Below are 27,807 nucleotides of genomic sequence, written 5' to 3'. Positions count from 1 at the left end.
TTTTTTTTTTTTTTTTTCAATTTCTTGGCTGTTGGGCCCTTTAAGGACCTCCCGGCCAGCCTAGAGAAAAAAATGCATGTATATATGATAAAAAGGTTTTATTTCAAAGTGGAAATCATAGTAAAACACCTTACTTTTCTCTACTTCTATTACAAAATAGGCTTTTTCTGTAGTTCATAGGTAATTGTAAGCAGAGGTGTTCCCATAGGATATACACCATATACTCTAAAACAATTTTTAGCCATGTTGCGTATACCCTCAAGCTCCAAAAATTGTCATTTATAATTCAGATTCTATCATTACATTTTAAAATTTTCTTAAAGCAAAAACAATACATTTGTTAACTACATTTTTTATTCAATCAAAAGGAATAGTGAGTACAGTAGTTAGTTAATTTTCGAAACATAAGAAAAATATGAAACTACAATTTTATCTTTTTCTCCCCAGAAAACTCGGAACTCTATCACCCTTGGGTTATACCCTCAAGAATTTCTGGATATATAATGCATATGCATATTGTGCACAGTGGATTATTGGGAGTATACCCTCAGAAAAATTCATGGGAGCATCTCTGATTGCAAGACTTTTATACTTGATGTGTTTCTGGAATTTATACCCTGGCTCAGGATTTCCTAAGAACAAACCAGAAAGTATATTTAAAAAATAATAAACTAAAAAATTAAGAAAACCAGAACTGAAGAGTGAAGTGCCTTTACAGCAAATTTATTCTAACTTTTTCAGAGTAGAGAACTTAGTTTTACAACAATTGGAAAAGTAGTTTTATGTTTAACTACATTTGATTTACTGAAAAAACTGATGTAAGTAATAACTTCAATGAAAAAGAAAGTTAAGAGTTTAAATAAAATTTATTCTGTTACAAAAGAAAATTTTAACACAAAAACGTACATATGACAGAAAAAGATCAATTTTCAAGAAAAGCTACAAAGTCTGTTAACTTTGCTAACTGTTCTTCACTGACAAGATTGTCATCAGGTTTCATTCCTAAAAAGAAACAAATTAAGTTTTTTAAAAATTGTATTTGCATAAGATTTGGATACAAATAAAAATAATTTATAACTTAGTTCAGACAAGGTCATGACCCTTTTTCTCTGGCACAAACTGAAAATTTGCTGATAACCCTGTAGTTAGAATTAAAAAAAAAAAAAAAAAAAAAATTACAGAATTAAAAAAAAAAAAAAATACTAAGCACTTTTCATAATGCACTTAAGAGGACAAACAAACTTTTTTGGATCAAAACGGACAATTTACGTATTCCTGTAGTTTTCAAAAATTCCAAGAAAATGGCACCACAAATGAAAATAGAGCGGCTCAAATCATAAAGAGAATTTTTTTATCATTATCTCGCTTTCAATTATAACTTTGAGTGTTTGTTCAAACATGCATATTTTTTTCATAGGGAAAGTTTGGTTTGAAATGATTAGAACCGCACTTTTCTTAGTTTGTGGTGTCATTTTCTTGGAATCTTTGAAAACTCCTGGAATACCTAAATTGTCCTTTCTGATTCAGAAATGTTATTTTGTCTTTTTGAGTGCATTACGAAAAATGCTTAGTAATTTTCTTTTAAATTCTGTTATTTTATTCTTTTTACTGTAAATGTATTTCAGAAATAGAATAATGTTACCATCACGAAACTTCACTTTATTTTTTCATATGAATGCTTCTTACTAATAGGAAAAACACAGCTATATAAGTGTCTAAAACTTTAAGCAGCTGGCACTAAAAATTAATCCTTGTTCCTCTCTAGGATTTATTTGTTTGCTAATTAAATTAAAACCAATTTAAATATTAAAGGTTTCCCAAACTAACTTATGTTTGAAAAATCCTAATAAGTCTCTTTACTTAGCCCGTTAACACCTACGTAGTAAGTCTCTACGTGGCCTAGTTGCTGAGACATAAGCAAAAGCAGGCCTCAAATTTTTCCGTGACAATCAGGCCAAGTATAATAAAAGTGCTTAATAACCTTTACTACTTGAGTACTTTGTGGCAATGTTCTGCTCTTTATACAGCAAAAAAGTATTTGACGTGAACATTACATAAAAAAAAGAGATGGTTTAAATTTCAAAAAAATCCTATGAACCTTATTCTAAACTGACTAACCTTTGATTATTGCTCGTCAATGTATTTGGAAAGATTTTAAAAGCTAATAGTTTTGTTTGAATTTTAAACATAATAAGAACAAATATTAGTCAATAATACCTCATCGCATATGTGAAGATTTATAGCATGAAGTCATACTTAGCTAAGGAAGTGTTTGTTTGCAATATGGCCCAAATGTATAGTTAGAACATGTGTAGTTGTTACAATGTACTTAAATGCATATTCATCTGGGTCTGTCAGACCCAAGGTAAGTTTACACACATTATAAAAATCATGTTGACATTGATTTCAGTTTCAGAAAATGTTTTGGTCACGCGTCTGGTCTGCTAATTCAATATTAGCTACTGGTTTGTTTGGTACTCTTGGCTTCCTTAAGAGGTTTTCTATCTCCAGCTCAGTCACTTTCCTATGCCGGACTGATGAGTGCTAATAAGCAAGAAACTGCAGTCCTCGGCAGGAATTGACTGAGCTGGCGGTGTATTTCAAGTAATTCTGCTTTAACCCTGGCTATAGGGCGGTAACTTATTGAATAAACTAAGGTTATTCAACCCTTCCTACCCATCCTCCATTCCTTTTGCTATCCTTAAATGCAATTTCAAGGGGCAAGATGAACTCTAATTAAGCACTTTATTCATTTTGACTGATTTATTTATTTTCAATGCTGATTTTGATGCCATACTGGTTGATTTGCAAAGTTTTACACATTAGACCTCCCAGTAACATAAACAATGGGATACAGTAAGGATAGTCCCAAATTCATAAGAAAATCTGCAGATTATTTCTTAAAGGGTGGAGGGGAGGGGGACCTTACACAAAAGGAAATGCAGCTTTGAATCATATTTTTAGTATTCCACAGGTAGCATACTGCAATTTTAAAAGTCGGCTGAAATTCAAAAAAAAAAAAAAAAAAAAGAGGCCAAATTAGTGAGTTTTGGTGAGCAATGGAAAACAGCTTTCATACACTTTGTGGATGGATGTCCTGCCACATTCAGGCGGTGAAATCGTGCAGTACCTCAAATTTCTCGGCAAGTCTTTAATTTGGCGCATTTCTTAAAATTTGGCAAACTTTTAAGACTTTATATTTTAATAACGGGGTTACGAGGGCAAATAATTTTTGCTAAAAGATAACTGCTAAACTACAGCAAAATGCTGGCTGATTTTATGCACAACACGATGAAGAATAAATATTTAAGAAAGCAAGGCTTTTATTGTCGGCTTAACATTTATCTTTTGCTTTAATGAAAAGCGAAATTTCAACACAAAAAGTTCAAAAAAGGGAAATTGCAAGGGGAAAAAGAAATTGATGCACAATGCAAGAACATACATGCATTTTATAATGAAAAAAACTTAAAGATAACTTCTAATTTTTGTTTAAAAAAAAAAAAAAACATGCTGCAGTTTGTTTTGTAAAATATAGTTACACTTTTTTTTTTTTTAAATATCTTTCTATTTTGCAAAGAATGAAAAAAAAAACCCAGGAGAAGACGATTCTTTTGTACAAGCAGTTTGGGAAAGGGATTTCTTTCCATCCAAAAGTTTTCAAACTAATAAAAAATCTGAATTAGTTTAATTTGTTTTTAAAGTAGTTATTTTAAATTGATATATAATATATTATTAGGAGTTTGCCTTTACTTCAGATGTTCTTGGAAATTAGACTCAGTCCTTATAAAGACACTACAGTTTTACTCCAGAAGAACACCTGTTTCTTTGCTAAAATTAACCAGCAATTGGACAAATCTCATAAAACACTGTACTGGCCATAATGATAAACAGATATTTACTTCCAAATTTGATAAACACATCAAGATAAAATTAAAGCAATTTCACAACATTGTGTAAACAACAACTGACTCAAGGGTGCTTGTGATCCAAAATTTCTGAAAATTTTGGGCTGACAACACATTCTAAAAAGAAAAAACAATAATTTTTCCCCCCCCCATGTTTTTAGTCGCAATGGGTTTAATCTCAATGGTCGAAATTGAGGGGTGAATACATGCTTGTAGTTCTGCCATAGAATAGTGCACGCTTAAAAGAAAGCTCACTCGAAAAAAATTTTTGACACGTGGGACTACCTCACAATTTTGTCTCCCATCTGTTAAATTGAACAATAAGATTTTAAAATAATCTCTCAATTTTAAAAAATCTCACTCTAATTTCAACAGAAAGAGATCTTTTTATTCACATTTTTTCCTCTAATGGGAACCTTTTTGCTTCATCCACTTTCTAACCTCTCACTAAATTAGGCGCCAAAAATAATGCCAGCTTGTCATAACCAAACTAACTTCTTGTAAAGCTTGCGCTATGTTGTTTTCCATGCTGTTAGCAAAGCATGGAAAACAACAAGAAATATGCAAATTTTGGAGCAGTGTGCTATATTCCTTAAAATAGAAAGCGGTACTTACCATTGTTTTGTGGCTTCATTATTTGAAACGTAGAATCAATTTCCCATCCAAGAGAAGACAGAGCTGGGGTAGAGAAAAAAGTTGATTAGTCAGTATGAAAATATCAATGTGAATAAAGCAGAGCATATGCATCAGAAGTATTTATTATGTACTAGAACTTAAAGAATAGGATAAAGCTAGGCACATAAAGCAGATTATAAAACTTAATTACAATAACTGCTTTCTTCAATAAATCACTGCAATAAGTTATTTTACTTTAACTAAAAAGAAAACATTTTGATGAAATAACTTATGATTAAAATAATGATGATAATAAACATGTAAAGAAAAAATGTTATCTAAAATTTGTTTTTCACTTCTTTAGAATGCTAGACATTGAAGCCAATTTGTATGCCATACTTGCCAATGTTAAAAAATAAAAATTTGGAAGATTTTAGTTCAAAAATAGCTTTTGCCCAGCACAAAAAACATTACACAAAACTGTGTTTTATTTTATAAGCTTGTTAGATTTTTTTTTGCCATCGGCCATTTGATGAAAAACTATCCGCCAACAATCGGCATTGGCTCATCGGACAAAAAATGTCATCGGTCAAGCCCTAGTAGTTTCATTATCGCTTTCTGCATCAAAATCAGTATTTGATGGTTTCCACTTTGCCCGTCAAAAATTGCTGATTGATTCCAAGAGAAAAGTATTTTTCTATCTCGGACAATATGGATATAACATTTGGAAAACAGTCCAATATTTCTTTACTCAAATTAACAAAAAAAAGTTTTCTGCTGTTAAAATAATTCATTAATTCAAGGTTTATTATTCGGTGAATCGGAGTTTTTACCTTCATATTAGTCAGGGAAAAAGAAAAATTCATTAAATTGCAAAATTCGTTAAACAGAGGGTCATTAAAACAGGGTTTGACTGTAACTCTTAATGTAACAGCTTGTTTCAATTCCAAACATAGTACGTAAAAATTAAAAGCAATAAAATCAAGGGTGAGGTCAGAATACAGACAGCTAGTTGAATTTAAATGAAAATTAATATAAGTTAGAAAAACCTCTGAAATTTGCTGAGAGAACTTAAAAATATATATAGTTTTTTTTTTTTAAATATATATGCTTTGCTATTGATGCTTGCTTACAATTCTAAAACCACTTCAAATTGTATATGATTCATGTTACTTCTAGTGTTTAAAATAATTATTTTGTAAGAAAGAACAACATTTTCATTTCATATTAATATTATATCGTATAATATTATCGAAGCAAACATGAAAACCTTTGACACAATCTTCAGCAGAGAGACCCAAGAAAGACGAAATTTTTTCAACACTTATAGAGGAATAAGCATTCGCAACCAAGCGCAGTGCTCGACTTCTGGTAGTTTCTGCGGAGGAGAAAAAAAAAGACATCTTAAAAGTTGAAAAATAAATATTCAAACAAAGTTCATCTGTTGGATTTAGTGTTTTTACTGAATGAAATATAAAAAACATAAGAACATATGAGGCAGTGAGAAGCAAAGGGATGTAAGTGGCAAAATTAAAAATTTGTAGATAACCAGTACACATGGCTGGTGAACCTCTCCTCTGTCTTGAGGCAAGAGATGGTACTAGTAGCCCTGGTAGGTGCTGCTGTATAGCATGATTTAGGAAAGAATTTCAATGAAAGCCTATCTAGGAGCTAATCTTTAAATGTATTTTACTAAAAACTTGAAAATGTCCACTTGCATCCCTTTTCTTCTTACAGCCTCATATGAACTATGTATTATTTTTTTAATATGCATGAATTTTTAACATGATCTAAATAATAGGAATTGATTCAGCCATACAATAAATTAGGAAGGCTGTTCGATAAGTAATAAGGCTAAATTTATAAAAAATACAGAACGACTTTAATCGTCATAATTTACATGGTTTTTTTAAAGAAAAACTTCTGCAGGACTAAATGCAGTTATTCCAATGTTCTGTCCACTTCTTAATAACTTGTGAACGTCAAGTTTGTGAGAGCTTATTCAAAACCGCCTACACAGAGTTTAGACATGTTTTGTTGCTTGACTGGTTTTTGAAATAAACAGTTCAGTTTCACTCAATAACATATTAATCGATAAATCAAATCATACGAAAGAATCTCTCAGTAACTAAGTATTCAAAAACAAACATTCAGTTGTGAAGTTACTTGAATGAAATGCTCAAGAAGCAAATATTTATATTATAAAACAATTCAAGTAAAAATTCTCCCACTCGAAAGTCTTATTTGATGCTGAAATCTGTCAAGAAGTTATTTTGATTTTGAAATACCTCAAGAAGAACACCACTTAAGAAGTTTATACGATACTGATATTCTCCAAGAAGTATAAGGTTTGTGAAGTTTACGACTGGGAAAAATTCAGTTGATTTGTAAATTCCTGAACACTCAAATATGTGTATCACTACTCTCTATGGCAGCATTGAAAGCATGAACATAACATTTGAAAAAGGAAAAATAGAAAACTACGTAATAAATGCTTTGATAAATGACTTACCAGTAATGGCAGAGAGAATAGGTTTCACATGATCAGGCCACTCTTCTGCTAATGAAGCATATACTGTTGAATCGCATTGCCAAAGTTTTTGGCCAACAGTCCAGATTTTTCCAAGCTCAGAATTGTCCTGGAAAAATATCCCACAAATTAATTTAATGCACTTAAGAACAAAGATAAATCTTATATTAAGTGTAAAACTTGACATTTCCCTACATCAACCGCCACACCCCACTTAGTACTATGATCTAAATCCTCTTGAAATTGTTTTACTTGTTCTTCATTTTCTACAATACCCATAACTTTTACATCATCAGCAAAACAATTCATGCTTCCAGAAATATTTTCATTAACGTCATTCATAAAAATAATAAACAAAAGAGGCCCTAAAACTGAAGGAACCCCGTTTAAGCATTATTGGATATGCCTAATCAATGTTGATAGCCAAATTTCAGGTATAAAAAGCCATTCTACAAGAGTAAAAAGCTTAACTGGTTACAGAAAAAAGCGAACATCAACTTTTTAAGGTCCTAGTCTTTTATAACCCAGTAATATATCCCTGCATGACATCAAAATGTAACAAAATGTGGCTTAAGGGGCAGATTCAACTGAAACATTTTTCAAACGTTTTCCCCTTTTCCATCGAACGCTTCAATCAAAAGCAGCGAATCCAGCTTCAACTGAAACGATTCGAACGTTTTGTACCACGTGACCCATCCGAGTGGTTGGATTCGAACGATTGGGAAGATTTGATTGATTTTTGTTTATCTTCCAGCAATGGCGTACGAAGTGTAGCGGCCAGAAATCGCTATCGCTGATGACAAATATTTTGCTATATTCGCATCCGCAGTTGATTTGCAGGTGAGTGTTACATTTTTATTACAAATAAATACTTTTATGACTTCTGTAACGATGATTGCTGCTTAAAATTAAGTTTTTATCTAGTTCGAACATTCATCCTTTTTTAAAACTTTATAACATCGTGACAAGCTTCCAAAATTAAACTAAAATTTGTTTGCCAAGAAGCTACTTTATAAAAGTTCCTCTAATTACGAAGTAATTGTAACATATGACAGCATTGAGTCTTGATTATTTTATGAAATTATTTAATGAATTATTACTTTATTTAATGAATATATCTACTTCCGAAAATTCTTTTACTGCTTACATCTAAGGTTAATTAAAAGATATTGCTTATTACTGAAAATACTAATGTTTTTTTTAATTTATTTTAAATTTTATGAATAACAACTATGTCCATAAAAACTTGCTTCTTGTAACTGATTAGATTTCGATAAACAAATTGAAGCATCTAGGTTTAGTTAAACTACTTGGGTTTTCAAGAAAACAGTTTTGTATATTGCTCCTCCCTCCCCCCTCCCCTCTTCCAAGCGTTTAAATGCTTGTTATTTGTATAAATGAGTATAATATATATATTTTTTAAGGAAATGAATAAAAAACTATTGTTCTTCATTAAAAAATTCATTATTTTGAGAACTTTGAATCATATTATTCTTAGCAATTTCTTTGACATTCCAGATGCTGTCCACTTGCACCTTCTCAAAGCTGGAATCTTCCAAGGGGGCAGGAGAATGGAATTCTTCCAAAAGTTTCAGTTCCCAAGAAATATGAAAATGACGGACGGAATGCAACTGATCAAACAAAGGTGCAAGTACCTATTGGGTTCCCTACTTGAACCCCCTCAACAGTTGACACTAACAAGACACAAGCTATTATACAGCTTGAGGATTTTGTATTTTCCAGGGAGGAGGTTTTATTTCATTTGAAAAAGATTAAAGCAACTAAAGCTCCGGGACCAGATAATATTTATCCAAAAATTTTAGTTGAATGTGCAGAGGAATTAGTGGATGTTATTTTGAATATTTTCAATGCTTCTTATAACTCGGGGACGGTGCCAGAGGACTGGAAGCTGGCTAACATAACGCCACTCTTCAAGAAGGGGTCTAAAGGTATTGCTGGGAATTATAGACCTGTAAGTTTGACTTCGGTGATTTGTAAGATTTTCGAAACTTTGATCAAAATTAAGATCATGATGTTCTTAGAGACTAATAGTCTGTTGAATAGTTTGCAGTATGGTTTCAGGAAAGGTAAATCCTGTACTACTAATTTATTGCATTTCTACGACAAGGTTACCTCAGCTTTAGATAACAAAAAATGTGTGGATGTTGTTTATATTGATTTTCAAAAAGCTTTTGACAAGGTACCGCATGTTGCTCTTCTCAGCAAGTTAGCTGACATTGGAATAGGAGGAAAAACTTTACTTTGGGTTAGAAATTGGCTTACTGGTAGGAAGCAAAGAGTAGTTGTGAGAGGAAATCATTCTAATTGGAGTGATGTTTTAAGTGGGGTTCCTCAGGGATCAGTTTTAGGGCCTCTTTTGTTTATTATATTTATGAATGACATCAATGAAAATATTTCTGGAAGCATGAATTGTTTTGCTGACGATGTAAAAGTTATGGGGATTGTCGAAAATGAAGAACAAGTAAAACAGCTGCAAGAGGATTTAGATCATATTACTAAGTGGGCAGATAAATGGGGTATGGCAGTTAATGTAGGGAAATGTCAAGTGCTACACTTAGGTCATGGAAATAAGCGTATGAGATATCGTTTACAGGGTTCAGTCATAAATCAGGCAGAAAATGTTATGGATCTGGGTGTCTTTATAAATCAGGACTTCAAGTTTAGTCAACAGTGCAGTATTGCTAGTAACAAAGCCAACAAAATGCTTGGGTTCATCAATAGATCTATTTCAAACAAATCTAAGGAAGTTCTTCTGCCTTTATATAGGAGTTTAATAAGACCTCATTTGGAGTATGCTGTTCAGTTTTGGTCGCCTTATCTGAAGAAAGATATTTTTGTATTGGAAAGGGTTCAAAGAAGGGTAACTAAATTAGTAAAGGGACTCTCAGATTTAGATTATGGTACCAGACTTAATAGGCTTAACATCTATAGCCTGGAGCAAAGGAGAGTCAGAGGGGACATGATTCAGTTATTTAAATTTATCAAAATGAAAGATGTAAATGGATTAAATTTTTGCGGGGAAAGCAGGACAAGGGGTCATTGTTTTAAGCTATTTAAATCTCAGGCCAACTTGGAAATCAGGAAAAACTATTACTTTAGCCGGGTCGTGGGCACTTGGAATAGCTTACCGGAAGAGGCGGTAATGAGCAAGGGAGTGGATAGCTTTAAGAGGGCCATTGATCTTCATTGGGGACTAATTAATTGACTAGGACCAGCCTAGCTGGGCCCAGAGCCTGTTGCTGGTCGTCACATTTGTATTTGTATTGTATTTGTATTTGAACAGAAGAGGTAAATTTGCTGTGAATATCAAATTGTGAGTACAAAACATGATGTGTGACATATGCATGTAAAATTGATATAGTATATACACGTACAGTGCATGTGCAAAGTCCGACAAAAATTGTGAACTCTTGGTAGCCAGAAAAAAATTGTAGGCTACCAACAAATTATTTATCCAAGTTAATAGGAAAAATCTGAAAGATCTTCTGAAAGAGTCTTGCTCTAAAACAACTTGTCACCTAGACTTTTTATTTCTTAAGTCACCTGTGTGACATGTTGAATCTAGTATATTTGTAGAACTGGTGCCTGACCTGTTACTTTGAGATTTCCAATGCTGAGGAGATCAATTTCAAAGCTGCTTTTTATTTGGCTTTTCTTTGATTAACCTTGTTGTACCAGAAATTGAGCAATCCCTGGTCCAGCACCATCAGAAGTATCGTTTCACTTCGAGGACTTTGTGACCACAGCATATTTAACATGCCTTAGTAACCATCAGTGAACTCGGAACCCTCTAGTTACAAGTCCGAGGTTTTTCTGATCAGGCCAGCACTGAGCATATACTTTAAACAGGGGTGTCATAGCGCAGACTGCTACATTAAATTTTAGGGGCCAGTGAGCATATCGTCACCTCAGAGCAACAGTAGTGTTATTTCTGGAATTAGATAGCTCACTGTTGCTCTGAGCAACGATATACTGAATACTGGGTACAGCACTAGGTATACGAATATATTAGGCTTAAAAGAAACTGTAGACAAATGAATGTGAATTGTTTATAAGGTCACCCACTTCTAAGATTAGTTTCAAACAGTCCAAAAGGGTGACCTTATATCGAGATACAGCTCAATTATATCTATTATAATTCATTTTACGACACTAATTTTGAAATTATTGATTAATATATTCAAACTAATTCATATAACTTTCTGAAATATATATTTTTCACGGATAAGTTTGTTTTCTTTCTTCAGAGTCAAGTAATGAGGTTCGGTAGAAAAATCGAGTTAGCAGATAAAATGTTATACTTACTATAGTTGGGGCACCTAACTTGGCAGTATTGTGAAGGCTAGACAGATCTTATCTCAGTATTGCATCGTTGCTAGGTTAGGTTTGGCCGAACTATAGCTACCTGAAATACACCGTCAGCTCAGTCATTCCAGCCGAGGACTGCAGTTTCGTGCTTATTAGCACTCAACAGCCCGGCATAGGAAGTGACTAAGCTGGAGGTGAAAAACCTCTTAAGGAAGCCAAGAGTGCCAAACAAATTGAGTGCTAATAAGCACAAAACTGCAGTCCTCGGCTGGAATGACGGAGCTGGCGGTGTATTTCATGTATTTCTGCCTTAGCCCTGCCCAATTGGCGGTAACTTACAGAAATTATAGCTACCTACTTGGCGAATCAGAAGAGATTGAAAATTGTTTTTGAGTTATTGGCTGGCACATTCCATTCTAACACATTTACTACAGACTGCTGCTTGTAAAATTGAAATTATTAATTAAAAAAAATAACAAAAAAAAAAAAAAACATGCAGCAGTTTGACAAATTAACTATGTATTTAAAGTAAAATGCCTAATATCTCTTCAAACCTCAACACAGTGCTTTGAACTACTTATTTCGCTTGCTGTCAGATTATTTTCCTGTTACCAAGAAAAAATCTAGTCAAGTATCCTACCGTAGGTAATTTTTTTGTTTTGACGTGTATGTTTATGACGAGACTCCTGATAGTGTACTCAATAAAAAGTTTATTTGTCACCAGGAGTGTGCACAGGAGAGGGAAGGGACACCCGCGCCCGATAGGGGCCCAATATTTTCAAAACTAGGCTTGGAATATAGAAGTAAACAATATAAAGGGGGGGGGGGGGCGGAAAACTCATTTTGTGATGGAACCCAAAATCTCTGTGGATGGCCTTGTGTGTTACATATTTTTGATAATGCATTGACACTCTTATCCTTCTTTTGCAATTTAGGTCTCTGACAATAACTGCAAATAATTAGAGTTGTTGAAAGATGGTCAGGTTGTACCTACGATTCTTACGATCTCCAAGTATGAGTGCCAAAGATACTGATGATGACAGCAAAGTAAACTAATAATTTTGCATTTGTGAAAGCAAATAATGTTAGAATTGTGTAGCACAAATCTGCAATAAATGAGTTTGTACTTGTAATAAATGTTTTGTTTTATTGAAAACAATGTTAACTATGCACAATTGATAAGTTTATATAATTTTGATAAATTTAAAATTAATGGTAGTTATTGTTTAATGAAACATTGCATGGCTAATTACAGGAACTGTTTTTTTTTTTTTTTTTGGAAGAAGGGGGAGGAGTGTAATTTCTGTGTAGACTGATTTAAAAAAAATTAATTTGAATTTTGACATCTTGAATTCAAATTATGTTTTTCGCAATCACATATTTTTTACGTGTGTGCAGGCAAGTGTGTGTGGGTATGTGTCTGTGTGCAGGCATGAGTGTGTGGGTATGCGTGTAAGTGTGTGTTGTGTAGGCATGCGTGTGTGTATGTAGGATATGGATGCAACCTGGAGACTGTTTTTGCTGGAGGAGCAGCATCGTGAGGCCAGTCGACAGTGGTGCTGGCAGAGGGAGGCGGTGGGGAAATAAAATCACAGCACGCCAAAAACAGTCAAGTGAGAACAAAAAGCAATCGTGATTGCTCAAAAAAAAAAAAAAAGTTGTAATGCTATTTACAAAAAAGCAGGAAGTATTTCAAGGTTAAAATATTTTTTTATATTGTTTTGCCGTACTTGGTTATTGATTGCATCTTTCTCTCAATTATATTGCTACTCGTAAATTGCATTTTTTGTCATTTTCTAAACCAAACGTTCTCCCTTTTTTTTAAGCAATGTTTCTTATAAAAAAAAATAAACCAGTAAAAAGAAATTTAACAACATTAAATATTTACAGAATACTGAACACTTAACTGTAATTTGTTTCGTAAAAATATTAAATCCAATGATAAAATAAAGTTCTAATTATTTAAAAGGTTACTTTTATACAGAAAACATATATATCATAAGTGTAAAAACAAATCAATAATTTGCAATTAATAACTATTCATTAAATTTGAATATTTCAACTATGCTGTTGCTTTTAATAGATGTAATACACCACTGAACAATCAAAATAAAATTGAAAAGATTTTTTGTTTCAAAGTTTGATGTACAGGGTATCTGTTATATTCAGAGTTTTCAAGTCCATGATTTTTCGTTGACATTTCTCACAATAATTGCGCTTTGTGAAAATAAAATTTCATCTGAGCTGCGGTTACCCCCCCCCCCCTTCAATATACTTCTAAAAATTCAACTTAAAGCAAAATGTATTGAGCTAAGCTATTATTATAACTAAAAACCAATAAAAGCAACAATTGTTTGTGATGCAAGTTACATGGAAAAAGTAAGATCAATATATTTTTTTGCGATTTACAATGAACCATGAAAATTTAAAATTACAATACATTTTAACTTCATGAGATTTAAAAAATATTTTTTATTCTAAGAAGAAAAAGAACCACACAAATAAATGGTCATGGTTATAAAGTTTCGGTAGCTTTCTAGAAAAAAAAATGTGTGTGTGTCTTTTTTCAGATTTGTATGTAACACTAAAAGATAACTTGCAGATATCCGGAAAAATAAACACACGAAACGAGAATGACATGACAAACGTAAACAAGGACAACAGCTGCAGTTACAGGTAACTTCGTTTCCTCATTCAATTTTGTGATAGGCTGCCTCAAACTTCTGGCCATATGACAAAACGTCGAGCGAGGAAAACATTCGATTGCAACCCTACGCGTTTCGATCGAACGTCAAAAAGCAAGTTGAAGTGCAAGATTCGAACGATTCCGAAAACGTTCGAATTCGAAGGAGAATTTCGACCGTTCCTGATTCGATCAAACGCGTTTCAGTTGAATTCCCCGCTAATTTATTGTAACTACAGTAAACTCCTGATTATCCGCGGAATAGGGTGGCACGGTAACCGCGGATAAGCGAAAACCGCGGATAATCCGAACAATGGGTAAAAAACAATACTACTGTATACAATAGCTAAAAAATATGAATAAAATGCAAACATACATTTAAGTTATAGCTAAAAACATTGCTATATTGCATCTACTAACATTGAATGTAAAAAGATATACGCATTTAAAGCTAAAAACGAACAGTAACACAATCATAAGTTTAAAAAATATTTAATGACCGTTAAAAAAATTAATAAAATAAATTGTGAAAAGACCCGCGGATAAGCCGAGCCGCGGATGATCCTTCCGCCGATAATCGGGAGTTTACTGTATTTATTTACCTATATCTTTTGCGGAAATTTACCACAAACCTAGTTCAAGTGTTCAGGAGTATTCTGCATCTTATATATATATACAGTGGCTCCCAAAAGTGTTCGTACACCTTGAAATTTTGTAGGAAAACCAAAATAACGCAAAACTGAATTTGAATATGAAGTCCAATTTTTTTTCACACCATTCTTATGCCATTCTGAATAAAACTCATTAGTTTTTTTCAAAATATTGCCAGATTTTGTTTTTGAAATTTGTCAAAAAATGAAGAGACGGTGAAATAATACGCCACAAAAGTTGTCGTAAACTCAAATTTTTTCGAATAAATTCATGATTAAAACTATCATATGTCATTTTTTTATTATTTTTGCATTGTATTGACCCTTAAAAGTCATTTGGCTTTAATTTTTTGTTTATTTATTCCTTAATATTGTGCTTATTACTTTAAAATGACTGGTATTTGAAAAACACCACAAACACCATTCGAAATTTGAATTGTTTACTCACAGTAGCGGTAAATTGGTTTGAAATGTCTCTAAATTAGGTAATTTATACCATTCTATAGTGAAGTGCTTGATAAAATGCTTTAAAGACAAGAATAGGATCGAAAATATGGTAAGAAAAGGTCAACTGGCAAAGTTAACAATGCGTGATCGGAGATTTACAGTTAAAAAAATTATGAAAAATACACATTTGAGTGCTGAAAAAATTTCTGCAGAATTGAATGAAACATTTTACGTTTAATTTTCACCTAAAACTGTTCGCCAAGTTCTCTGATTAACTGGATTAAATGGGACCTCTTCCTGCAGAAATTTTCTTGTTCGTGCGAATAACAGTAAGCTTACGCTTTCCGTCGCAAAATCAATGATAAATAAGCTCAAAACGTTTTGAACAACGTCTTACTTATAGATGAAAATAAATTTAACATTTTGGGTTAAATTGTTGTATAATTGTAAATAAAAGAAAAAATGAGGAATTTAATCTGAAGAACTTAGTTGGATCAGTTAATCAGGACGGTGAAAGTGTTTTAGTGTGAGGGTGCATTACAGCATCAGGACTTGGAAATTTGGAATTTTTTGATTAAATAATGAATCAGGCTGTTCATTTAAATATTTTAAAAAGCAATTTTAAACTATTAGCCCAAAATTTGGTAATCGGAAACAACTTTGTTTTTTATCGAGATAACGATAAGAGGCACACGTTTGCGTTTGGTGCCTCAAAAATTGTCCTTAAGCTTAGAAATATCCCCTCAATCTCCAGATTTGAACTTAATGTAACATATTTAGAGATATCTGGGGGCTAGATTACGAAAATACAGCTTTGAAACGAAAATAGAGCTAGAAACAGTAAGACTCAAACTGGGGTTGAACACTTACTCAGAAATTACGCAAAAAAAGAAAGAAAAAACAATGAAATCTATTCCCAGACGTTTAAAAGCTCTTGTTGATACTGTATGATGTTCTACTAAATAATAACTTTGTAAAAAATTAGATTATTTACTAATTTTTTGACATTTTTTCAAAGTGTACGAAGACTTTTGTGAGATAAAATTTCCGGCAATTTTTGGTTTTTGATTTTTTTAAAATTATGTTTTAATGTTTTATTAAAAATTTTCGTGTAGTTTTGTTAAATATAGATCATAGATCTTATAATAAAATACCTATTCCGAAATATTAATGCTAACCAATGGATAATGGCCGATTTCATTGAAAATCGTAGGTGTACGAACACTTTTGGGAGCCACTGTATATATATATATATATATATATATATATATATATATATATATATATATACATATATATATATATATATATATATATATATATATATATATATATATATATATATATATATATATATATATACTTACACACACATAATATACAGAAACATTTACAATTCCAAAACAGACAGAAACAAACCAAAGATGTTCATAAGAATGGACCTTGCGAACTAAGTGGCTGGTCTACCCCCTGATAACATATTAGTCCTTAGTTTGCTTATTTGATTTTGATATTTTGACTTTCTCTTTTTATTGTATTTCAAGCATATGTATTGAGTGAGAAAAAAAATAGAGACGTTACAGCATTTTTACAATGTTTTAATTTAAAGAACAAAACAATTTAATACGAAAAATAAATGCAGTACCACATAAATGTTAGCATAAAAATACTTGATCAATCCTTTTTCAGTAAAATGTGTTTGAAGATGTTAAAAAAAATTTTTTTATCGATTCTAAAGGAAAGAAACTGTTAAGGTTTGTTTCAAAATGATAAAGAACTGATAATGGAAAAAAAAATATATAAAGATAGTTGCATTTGCAGCAGGAAGAAATTTTGATTCTGCCTCAAAAATCCTGTGTTACTGATGTGACAAAATTAAAATTAAGTCCCATTGCTTTACCCCATAAAAAATTAAATTATCCTGCCACCCTATTTAAGTTTTAGAATAGCTCATTCTAAATTGATGGTTTTTTTGATAAGATTTCACTACGCTTTTAATTAAAAAAATTAATATATAATTTTTTAAACTTTCATTTTGCAGATTTTGTTTTAAAAAGAAAATCAACACCTTTTGATACCACCTACATTTTGTTTTTTCGAAATAAGCAATTACTGGAGGATTTACCCTGCCTTCAGATAAATACCCAAAAAAATATTTACATTTTCCCACACTAAATCACTAATTGCGTGTATTAAAAATTGTTTGAATAAATTTTCATCATGAAGTTCCGGGGAGCAAATGCAAATGAGCAAGCCAACAGAAAACATTATTTTGATTTTTTTTAAACTTATTAATGTGAAAATTGTTTCTATATTTTCCACGTTATCACTTAAACAGTAATAAAATAAATAACGTCATAGTCTTAATAACTTCTCAGTTTATTCTTCCAAACATCCCTCATGTTTTCTTTTTTTTTCCATTTTGGATATGACTAACCTAGATTGTGATTTTGAAATCCTGAAGTTCATCATTGAATTGCTTATACTTCTCCAATTATGACATTGAAAAGAAAGCTTCTTTGGTTCACGATGTGTTTCTTTCAGTATTTCATCAAGTCATTCAAAAAAAAAAAAATATATATATATATATATATATATATATATATATATATATATAAACTGTGCAATACATATGTATGTATCAATTTTACCATTTCATATTTAAACTTAAAAAAAAATTTTCATTCACTTTTTGCATTTTTTTGTAAAATACCTAGTTTTTGGGCATTTACACAGACCTTGGTAAATACCCAAAAAATATTTACCTACCCGATGGGTATTTACCCGACTCACACCACTAGTTGTCCTTAATCAAGGCAAAGTAGAAAATATCTAATCTCTCAGACTCGCATTTAAAATCAGACATTTCTTTTTTAATATGCGGGCATTCAACAAATTTAGAAAATTCTGATTTTATTTTATCAGCAGTGGTGGCTGTCATGTATTAAAATCATCAAAGCAATCTAAAGCTATTTCTATCTTCTTATTAACACTGGATGAATGCAAAGTAGATAGGATGATTGGAGATAAACAGTTTATGCCTCTAACAAGCTTAAAACGTAGGGGATTTTCATCCATCAATTTTTGAGTAATTTTTCGTAGAACTGAGAGACATTCTTTCCTAAAATTCTATTTAAGAGTATCTGATGTTTTACTTTTTTTAAGACTACATCTTGCTTCAAAACCGATATCCACATCTGTAAATGCTAAAAGATTGCACTTCAGGGTGACATCAACTTTCATTAACTTCATTTCAGAATTGCCCTTCTCTACAACAGAACTTTTAAGAAATCGCTTCATTAAACAGTTGTTTGCTTTGGCCAACAGGGACTCCCATTCCTTTGAAAACTCCTCATTTTTACTTTGGCCTACATCATTTGTTCCCACCCACAAAGTAACCATATCCTCCTTATTTAATACCCTCTTCTTTTCAGCAATCTTATTAACGTCTTTCACCCGAGTCCCTGGTAAACAACACCTAGCCACCTTACGCTTAATTCTCCCAACTGTATTATCCACCTGCTTTACCATCGATTCCCCCGAAATTACACCCTTAGTTTCCCAGTCTGGCTCCTTATTTGAAACTTCAACCTTTATCTCTTTAATATTTACAGTACCCTCTACAACTGGCCTATATAGAACATTTCTAGTATACACAGAACATTTCTAGTAAAATTTAACAATGTAGAATGGTAGATAAATATTGATACTTGAAGGGTGCCCATCTCTATTTACCCATCTGCCAGAGAATGATGCCCCCCCCCCTGCCCCCTGAAAAACACTCAAGAATGATATTTTTAACAGAAAAGAGGGAAAACACTCATCTTTAAGTGTTAATGATGCAGTTTGCGCCATCTCAAAACTCTGAACTTTTGTTTTTACATTTTTTTTTTGCAAAATTATTTAATTTTTCACAAAGAACGGACCCTGGGAAAAATCCTGGAGAGCCCTGTTACATTTTTCTAAACAAATAAATCGGATTATTTTTTAAACTTTTTTTTTATTTTGGATAATTTTTAAAGGATATTTTTTGCAAAGCAAAGATGAATGAAACATTTACCTAGCTGAAAAGTTAAAATGCAGGAATGCCATTTGTAAATTTTCTGTGGTTGGGGGGGGGGGGGTCAAAGGGCACATATTTAATGCTTGGTAGAGGAGACAATTCAAAAAAAGATGGAACTTTTCTGACGAAATAAGTTACTTAGCATCTAAGAATTGTTCTCAATCAAGTTGAACATCTCAATAAGTATCATGAAAATATTACTAATCCAAGAAATAATAAACTAATCAAATTCAATATTTTCGAACATGAGACTTACCTCTTTGATGTTTCGAGGAATTCTTTTCCACAAATATTTAGCATTTGGCCTAAAAACATACAACATTATGAATTTGAAGGCATCAAAATAACAAAAATATTTATTTTATGACAAGTTCAAGAAATACCACATTAATTTCATTATAAAAATTATGAAATTTCTGTTAATAATGAATCTTAAAAATGAAATAGAAATAGTTTGTAACACAGGGAAAAATATAAAATTATTTATTTCTCGAAAAATTATAGAATGCAGTAGAAAATCATCATGTGAATATGCACTTAAATATGCATTAAATATTTTTTTACACTTGCTTGGAAAAATTAAAAAAGTTTGATGTTGCCTTGGTTCCGAAAAAAAAAAATGTTAGCAATTGAAATTAAACATTAAACATAAAAGAAGTTAATCTATGGTAGGGTATGTCAAAATAACTTTCGATTGCCAAAAATATCAAAATATTAGCAAGATGAAAAGAGATTGAACTGGGAAGCACATGAAGGAATTTTTCGCGATGCTGAATATCGAACACAAGTACAGAAAATTGCACCCTGATGAAATATTCTTGAAAAATATTCAAGCACAATCCAATGATTTTTCTACCAATTTCAAGCAATAAAAAAACTTCCACGCTTTTTTCAAAGTTGTAAAACTTTTTCAAGGTTGTCAAGCACTAGAAAAGGAAAATTTTCTTCAAGCACTTTTCAAGGTTTTTTCAAGGGTGTATGAACACTGGAGAAATATCGGTATTACCCTGCTTGGATTTGACGTCATAACTCCTCCTTTTCACCTCTCTATTTGCTAGATTCCAGTGGTTGAAGGAGGAGTAATGATGTCAGTCTGAAGCGAAATAATATGGGAGCGGACTAATAAGAACAAAATTTTAAAAAGCGGTCTAAAGCGGACTTTACCCTAAAAAGCGGACTTTGGCGGGAAAAGCGGACCATTTGAGAGCCTGCAATGGTTAATAGTTAATAAACTTGATGTCGTTTATAATAGGACTTTTTCATCCCTTAGTTTAAGATGATTCACGAAACAGAAAATGAATTTCAAATTAATAGTTTGGCTAATGACTATACCAGGGAGCCTGGGTTGCTTACATAACTATCGAAAAAGGGGTGCATACTGGAAGAGAGGTCAAAAATTTAGACGAGTATATGAAAGCAGTGGTATCTGAATTTTTTCAAAAAGTATCTTAAATATAGAAAGAGAACATAGCTTCTACTTTAAAATGGAGTTAGGGAGTAAAAACTAGATCTAAATATTAAAAATATGAACCTAATCGTAAGCATAAGATGCACTCAATAATAGGGGGTTCGGGAAGAATTTTCGAAATTGTAGTCTTAAAAAATGCATTTTAGTCTATTTTTGGTAATGTTAGGGGGAAAAGGTTCAGGGACCCTTCCCCCGTCCATTTTTCGAAATTTTTAAAAATGCAGTTGTTATCTCCGATAGTGTAGAGAATTGTGGGGTTAAGGGGCTCTCCCCTAGGAATTGCAAGTAATGTAAATGTAACAATATAACTAAAGACGATCTTTGATGATGTGGGGAGGAGAGATTCAGGAGTTCTCCCACGGAAGGTTTTCGAAATTTATCGAAGAATTTTAATAGACGTTTAAGACGATTTTCAACAATGCTGGCGAGGGCTGACGCTCTTCCAGAAATTTTCTGAAGTTAGTTTTTAAAACTTAGTTTTAAGAGGATTTTTGGTAATGTTAGTGGGCAGAAATGTTTTCGGACCCTCCCTCGATATTTTCTGAAAATTAGAAATGCAATTGCAGATAATTTAGATAATTTTCAGTGATGTTATCACGGAGTTCGGGTGCGTTCTAAGGAAAAGTTTCGAAATTGAAACTCCAAAATAGAAATTTTAGGTTTTTTTTTTGGGGGGGGGGGGGGACCTCAGGAAAATGACTTCAAATTGAGAATTAAGTCCTTACCGAGACACACCCCAAGTTAGATTTTACTCTTAACTAAAGGTCAAGTTTAAAGAAAGTGGCATTTTCTAATATTTATTCATCAAAAGACAACTACTGAATCTAAACCAACACAAAATAAGCTTTCCTATAAGGTATCTTGCACGAAAAAACAGGAATCTATATAACGTGGACCTCTAACAAGTAAACAAGTTTGAACAGATCTAAGATGTTGAACTTGCTCTCTTTGAGTTGCCTGACACAAGTTAGTTTAGGCAGGGATGCCATGCTTAAAAAGTTATCGCTTCATTGGCGAGAAAAATATTTCAATGTTGTGTAAAAAATTGGATGTCGTTAAATGGGGGGGGGGGGGGGGGGGGGGGGGGTTATATCACATCTGTACCAATTTTGCAAATATGGGTCTGCTCAATACTTCTACACTGCATTGAAATATCTGGGAGGGGTTAGGGGCGGTTTTCTGCCCCGGATAAGCTCTCTTTTTCGTAAAGGGGACGGCATCTTACCTCTCAATGGAAAAAGAGATATTTTGAAACATAATTCAGATAAGATACAATATATGTTACAAATTAAAAATGGAGCAAACTCCTCCCAGAAATATTACTAAAGATCGACTAAACCTGCGTTTTTAAAGTGACAACTTCAAAAATTATTGGGTGAGTGCCCTTTCTTGCCAAAACTATTTAAGATCGTCTGAAATTTTGGCGGAGAGACAGTCCCTGAAAACTCCTTCCCTTCTGAAAGTAGACCAAAATAACATTTTTGGAGCTTCAATTTTGATAAAATTTCCAGAGAGAGCCTTGAATCTCTCCTCTCTCTAACATCACCTGAAATCATCTAAAATTTCGTTTTTCAAACAATGATTTTGAATGTTACTGGAGAGAACCCCCCGTAGCCAATTAAATCCTATGAAATGGTATGGGGGGAAGGCACCATCCTTAAAATTCACCAGAGGTATGCCCCATAGGCAAGTGTTGCAATGTTATGAACTTCATTTGTGTAAAAGGGGGTAAAAAATGCATTTGACGGATGTCAAAAAGAGCTTCCATTCCAACTAGCTCGGCTTGATTTAACGAAATATAAGTTCTTCCTCTCTGCAACACTGTTTCATGAAAACATTTTCAAAAAAAAAAAAAACTAATGCAATGCAACTGAAATGCGTATACGTGAAGAAGAAATGTTGAAGATTGGGTGCATGATGTAGAAGTTGGTTATGAGAAGCTTCCTTGCCAGTCAGCCATAGCAAATTCGGTCTTAATTCAGCAGCCTGCACAATACAGTAAAACATTATGGTGCTCTATTTTAATCTCATCTTTTTTTTTTTTTTTTAGCTAATGGGGGTACAGCGGTACTCTCATCTTTTTTTTTTTAGCTAATGGGGGTACAGCGGTACCCTGGTGACCCTCTTGCGCATGACTCTGCCTACTGGTGTACAGATCAAAATAAAATTTTAACCTGTCTGCAAACTCTTGTAACTTTGTGAAAGTTTTTTTTAGTAACGCATAAATTTGTTTCAAAAATATCAAAATTGTGAGCAAAGTTTGAAAATTTTCTGTGAACAGTGTTTGCGAGTTCATCTATACTACATGGGTCTGCTTAATAATTTTAGCTATCAGTGTGTAGAAAATCTTATCTTATATAAGTAGTTTACTGCCTCCAGCCCTGTTATGGCTATTCCAAACTGATGATCCTCAATAAGGGTGAAAATGCAATAACTGGATGCTGTAACAGCTGTTCTATATTTGCTCATTATTAAACATATAATTTACTTTCATCAAATTCCACTCTATTTTTGAAGTGCTATTTCATGATGTGAAACTCAGAGTAAGATGTTACAAGTGAATATATGAGTATTTTTAAAAAATATCATGTAGGGTAGATGCAAGGTTTGTTTTTCTTTGAGCTGAGGAAAATTTAGCATGAAACTAAATTGAATTTTTGACACATTTAGACATCAGGTTTACTTTTTGTACATTCTAACAAGGATAGGACTTGCTAACTGAATGTTAACCTCCTTCTATATTTAAATTGATCAAAAATATAATTTTACAATCTATATAAAATACCTACAAATCATTCTGAAGTAAATAAATGGCTAGCAGTTGTCCATATAATTGAGGAGTAGCAACACCACCTGGTGCCTAGAAGAAGAAGTTAAATTAGATAGATATGAGTGTGTATACATGTTAAATTTTAATGTCCAATACAATAAATGCATAAAATAGCAAATTAAACTGCAGATGTTTTAATGTTATTAGTCTCATTCATACAACTTTTGTCAGTGCTTTTACCAAATTATGGTATTCACTAAGTAGAGTTAGTAAGTTTTTGATAGCTGGTGATTTTATAGTTTTAACTATGGTTTTCACTGTCACAGCAAAAACCATTGATTTTAGCGCAAAATGGCTTTTGTTACGATAATAACCAGTCATGCTTCTACTGTAATTTATGTATTGTTCAATGTGTAACGTATTAATTATGCAAAATACCAATGGATTAAAGAAGATAACATTATAATAACCTTTTTTATTGAGGTTAGAAGACAGTGGATCATCAAAAGTTATGAATAAAGGACAGAATTATCAGCGTCAAGATCATAATGCCATTTGGACATCTCACATGTATGTTTAAGAAAATTATTTTAGATAATTATTTTAGAAAATTATTAAAGATACTGCATAAAAGCTTATGAAAACACTTTTAAACAGTTAAAAATTGATTCTGAGGATCAATAAATACCTTTAAAACGAAAACATCATATACTTAGTTCTCAAATAAAAGCATTGTAAAGATCGTAACTTTTGGACATGCATCAAATTTCAAACTTACTTTTTTCTAAAATTGTTTACAAAGTAAATAATCTGTCTTTACTTTTGTTATTAGTGTAAAATATTAACAAAAAATTATTCAGTGTTCGATTCATACCTTTAATTTTTTTTGAAACGTATGGAAATAATTAAAAAAAAAATTTTTTTAATGGTACATTTGCTCAGTTAACGTTTTGGTATGTCCAAAATTGTGCCTTTTAGCAAAGAAAATATTTTTTAAGAGCATTTGAAGAGCATTTTTTCCATAATTTATGTCGATTCTTGTCTCTATACATTATTATAATTTAATTGAAAATTTTTTGAGTTAATTAAAATAAAAGTTATTTGGTGTTGAAGCTTCAAAGTTGAGGTCTGTGTTTGCTCCTACCTTTTGAGAACTACCCAGTTCAATTTATCCACTTTAGGGCCCATTTCCAATCTCCCAAATTTTCGTACTTGCTTTTTGCATCTGTTTTCCAGTAATCTTTCAAAATAAGTGTTTTTGAACACAAACCTGTTTAAACTGTCTTTTGTATTGATTTGGAGTGGAGTTGATCAAAAAATTTAAAGCTTCTACAATTCAGTGGCGCAACCAGAGGGGGTGGGGGTCCACCCCAGAATGCTGATTAGAATGTTTCTTAAAATCATTTCTTACAGTTAAAGAGAATAATAGAACGGACCTTGGGAAAAACAAAGTTATTTTAATAAGTTGAAAAAAATAGTGTCACAAAAAAAGTCTAAACTTCTTTTGAAAAGAACCTTGAAATAAAAATTTTCAGTCATTTTGGTTTATTGATCAGTTAATTACATCCTCTCCATTTTTTTTTCTTTTCTTTTTCCTAGTTGGTCTAAAAATGAGAACGTCTTCATAATTGGGAAGCCCCCTTTTCACCGACGAAACCTTTAAAAAATGTCTTAAATCTCGTTTGCAGGGCTTAAATTTCCAAAAAATTCCAGGGGAGAACAACCTAACACCTTGCATTCTAAAAACATTGAGAATTGTTTAATATTGCTTTTTTGGAGCTTCAAATTTGAAAAATTGCAGAAACCCAAACGTTACCAAATATGGTCTACAGTCACGTTTTTAAGACGTAAACTACGAAAATTTTCCGGACTAGGGACCGAAAGCTCTCGTAGGAAATTCAAAAATGAAAAATTACAATTTCGAAAAATTTTAAGGGGGAGAGCATTTAAATCTTTCGTCACTGAATATCGCTTAAAAACTTCATTTCCTAGGACTTCAATTTCAAAACATTGTTTGGTAAGAACCCCAGAGCCCCACGGCTTGTAACATAATCAAAGTTAGTCTGTACCTGCGTTTTAGGAACTTCAATTTTGAAAGATTGGACGGAGGGTGATCGATTTAGATCTATTTTACAAAAAAAAATCAATCTGGGACATCTCCCAAAAGTCCGTCTCTTACCTTATCCTTAACAAATACTGCCTATAATCGCATTTTTAAAACTTCGCTAATTTAAAAACATTTCCGCAGAAAGACCCTCGAACCTTTCCTCCCCGTAACATCTTCAGAAGTCCTCTAAAACTGCTTTCTTAGGACTAGAATTTCAAAATTTTTACCGGACCCCCCGCCGAAAATTTTAGGATCAAAATATAACAATAAAAGTAATGGTTTTTAAATTTTTTTCTAAAATTTGTTCTTGCAAAATTTTTTTAACAAGAAACTTTAAGATGGAGAGGATGTAAGTTGAAAAACTCAATTTTTACGGGTACAGTAAAACCTGTAAAGTTGACCACCCTTGTAAGTTGACCACCTGTCTATGTTGACCGCTTTTGTCAGGAACGGAATTAGTCCTATCTCATATAATGCAGGAAAACCTCTGTAACTTGACCACCTCTCTATCTTGACCACCTGTCTATCTTGACCACTAATGTTAATCAAATTTGGTTTGAACTACTGTAAAAAACCCTTTGTAAGTTGACCACTTGGTTTATTTATTTATTTTTTTACTTTCTTCAGCAAATTATTTTATTTTATTATTTATTTATTTATTTTTTTTTTTTTTCATAGCTTTCCAAGAATGTTTTTAATACTTTGATGACAGAACAGTATTTTACTAACTAAACAGCAGCATAAAGCTTAATGCTGCTCTTTATTCTCCAAACTTGTTTTTCATTTGTTGTTCTATTTGAGATTGCTTTTTGTACTCTGTTCAATGAAAATAGGTGTCAGTAGAAAAGTTCAGTCTTTCCTTTCAGTTGCAATATGTTGTGACAAAACAGGAATTGTGCTAAAAAGAGATCTTGTACATTTTGATTCCCCTGCAACAAAATATGTAGGGCCTCTCCCTAGTGACCAGCAGTGTCTATTAGTAAAGTAAATAAGTCTTAGTGCTAGTTTTTTTCTATTTTTTTCTTCAATTTCTAGGGCCGTTAGCCCCTTTAAGGATGCGGGCCTATCGCACTACGGGTACGCAGATCTGGGCTTGCTAATGAGTAAAGTTACATGTTTCTGGTGCAAGGGATAAGAGACAGGATATTTTGATTTTGCCTTTATGAACTGGGAGAGTCGAGCTTGTTGCTCTCTGTGCTATAAGTTTTACATAAAAAAGCTTCAAAAAGAAAGTTAGCTGAACTTGAGATTAATAAAAAGTATGAAATATTAAAATTAACTGAAAATGGAAAAAGCCAGAGAATATTAGCTGGCATATATGGAATTTCTAAAACTAAAGTGTCTAATATAGTTATGAACAAGGAAAAACTAACAAAATTATTTGAATAGTATTTTTAATTATTGTTTCACTTTCAATAATGTTAAACAATGAAAGTGAGTTGAACAGAAAGAGTAAGGGTGAATTCCTCAAAAAATGAATACATGGTGCAAGAAATGACCAAAAAAAAAAGTAAAATAAAATAAATTATTACCGCCCTTTATAAGTTGACCACCTGTCTAAGTTGACCGCCAAAGTACTGCACCGCGAGTGGTCAACTTACACAGGTTTCACTGTATTTATTAATGAGTAATTTCATATACCCCCCCATCCTTCATAAACATAAACTGCTAAAAAAGTTCCCCTCCCAAATCCATAGTCTGGATCCGCCCCTGGATGAAGGTACCAATACAGGACTGATTCAAAGAAGCAACTTGTTTTAATAGCAAAAAGGTTTTTCGTCTCTCTTTTTATTTAACATACTAACTGAGAAATCATTTCTACAGATTTCATATTGCAAAGTTTAATTTTGGAAACAACATTATGAAGGAAGTATGACAATTCAAAACAACTTATATGAAGAAAAATCATTTGACAATTACTTCGAGTTCTTCTTGTTCTAATTTGACAGCCATATCAGAATATTGTTGGATGGAAGGCTCTCCAGTACATAACAAATGATGTTCATCAACAGTCATGTTAAAAAATCTTTACACTTCAACAACACTTCTAAAGAATTATTATTTTTGTGTTCAATGGGTGAAATGGGCATGGAAATCGCAAATGCGAAGATGCGAAGTGCGTCGTTCGGTAGAGCTCACGCTCCCTCGCTCTGTTACAAACAACGAAGCGGCTTTGCCTCCCAAGAAGAAAAGTAGACATACGATCAGAGGTTGATTTGGCTCTATTGCCCAAGACCAAC

General features: G+C 32.4%; 1 protein-coding gene across 1 annotated transcript; it reads right to left on the bottom strand.

The window, feature by feature from the left end:
- Positions 1–306: 306 nt before the first annotated feature.
- Positions 307–27,733, bottom strand: LOC129229469 (COP9 signalosome complex subunit 8-like). The gene is made up of 7 exons (XM_054863783.1): positions 27,488–27,733; positions 23,480–23,550; positions 19,479–19,527; positions 7,033–7,159; positions 5,791–5,898; positions 4,521–4,583; positions 307–1,002 (listed from the first exon to the last, which is right to left on the bottom strand). The coding sequence occupies exons 1-7, from the start codon at positions 27,581–27,583 to the stop codon at positions 923–925; spliced, it is 594 nt and encodes a 197-aa protein (XP_054719758.1). The 5' UTR covers positions 27,584–27,733; the 3' UTR covers positions 307–922.
- Positions 27,734–27,807: the final 74 nt, after the last annotated feature.

Source organism: Uloborus diversus, chromosome 9, assembly GCF_026930045.1.
Source record: "Uloborus diversus isolate 005 chromosome 9, Udiv.v.3.1, whole genome shotgun sequence".
Classification (NCBI taxonomy): domain Eukaryota; kingdom Metazoa; phylum Arthropoda; class Arachnida; order Araneae; family Uloboridae; genus Uloborus; species Uloborus diversus.
Note: the sequence above shows the minus strand (reverse complement) of the source record. Positions and strands in the feature narration are given on the sequence as shown.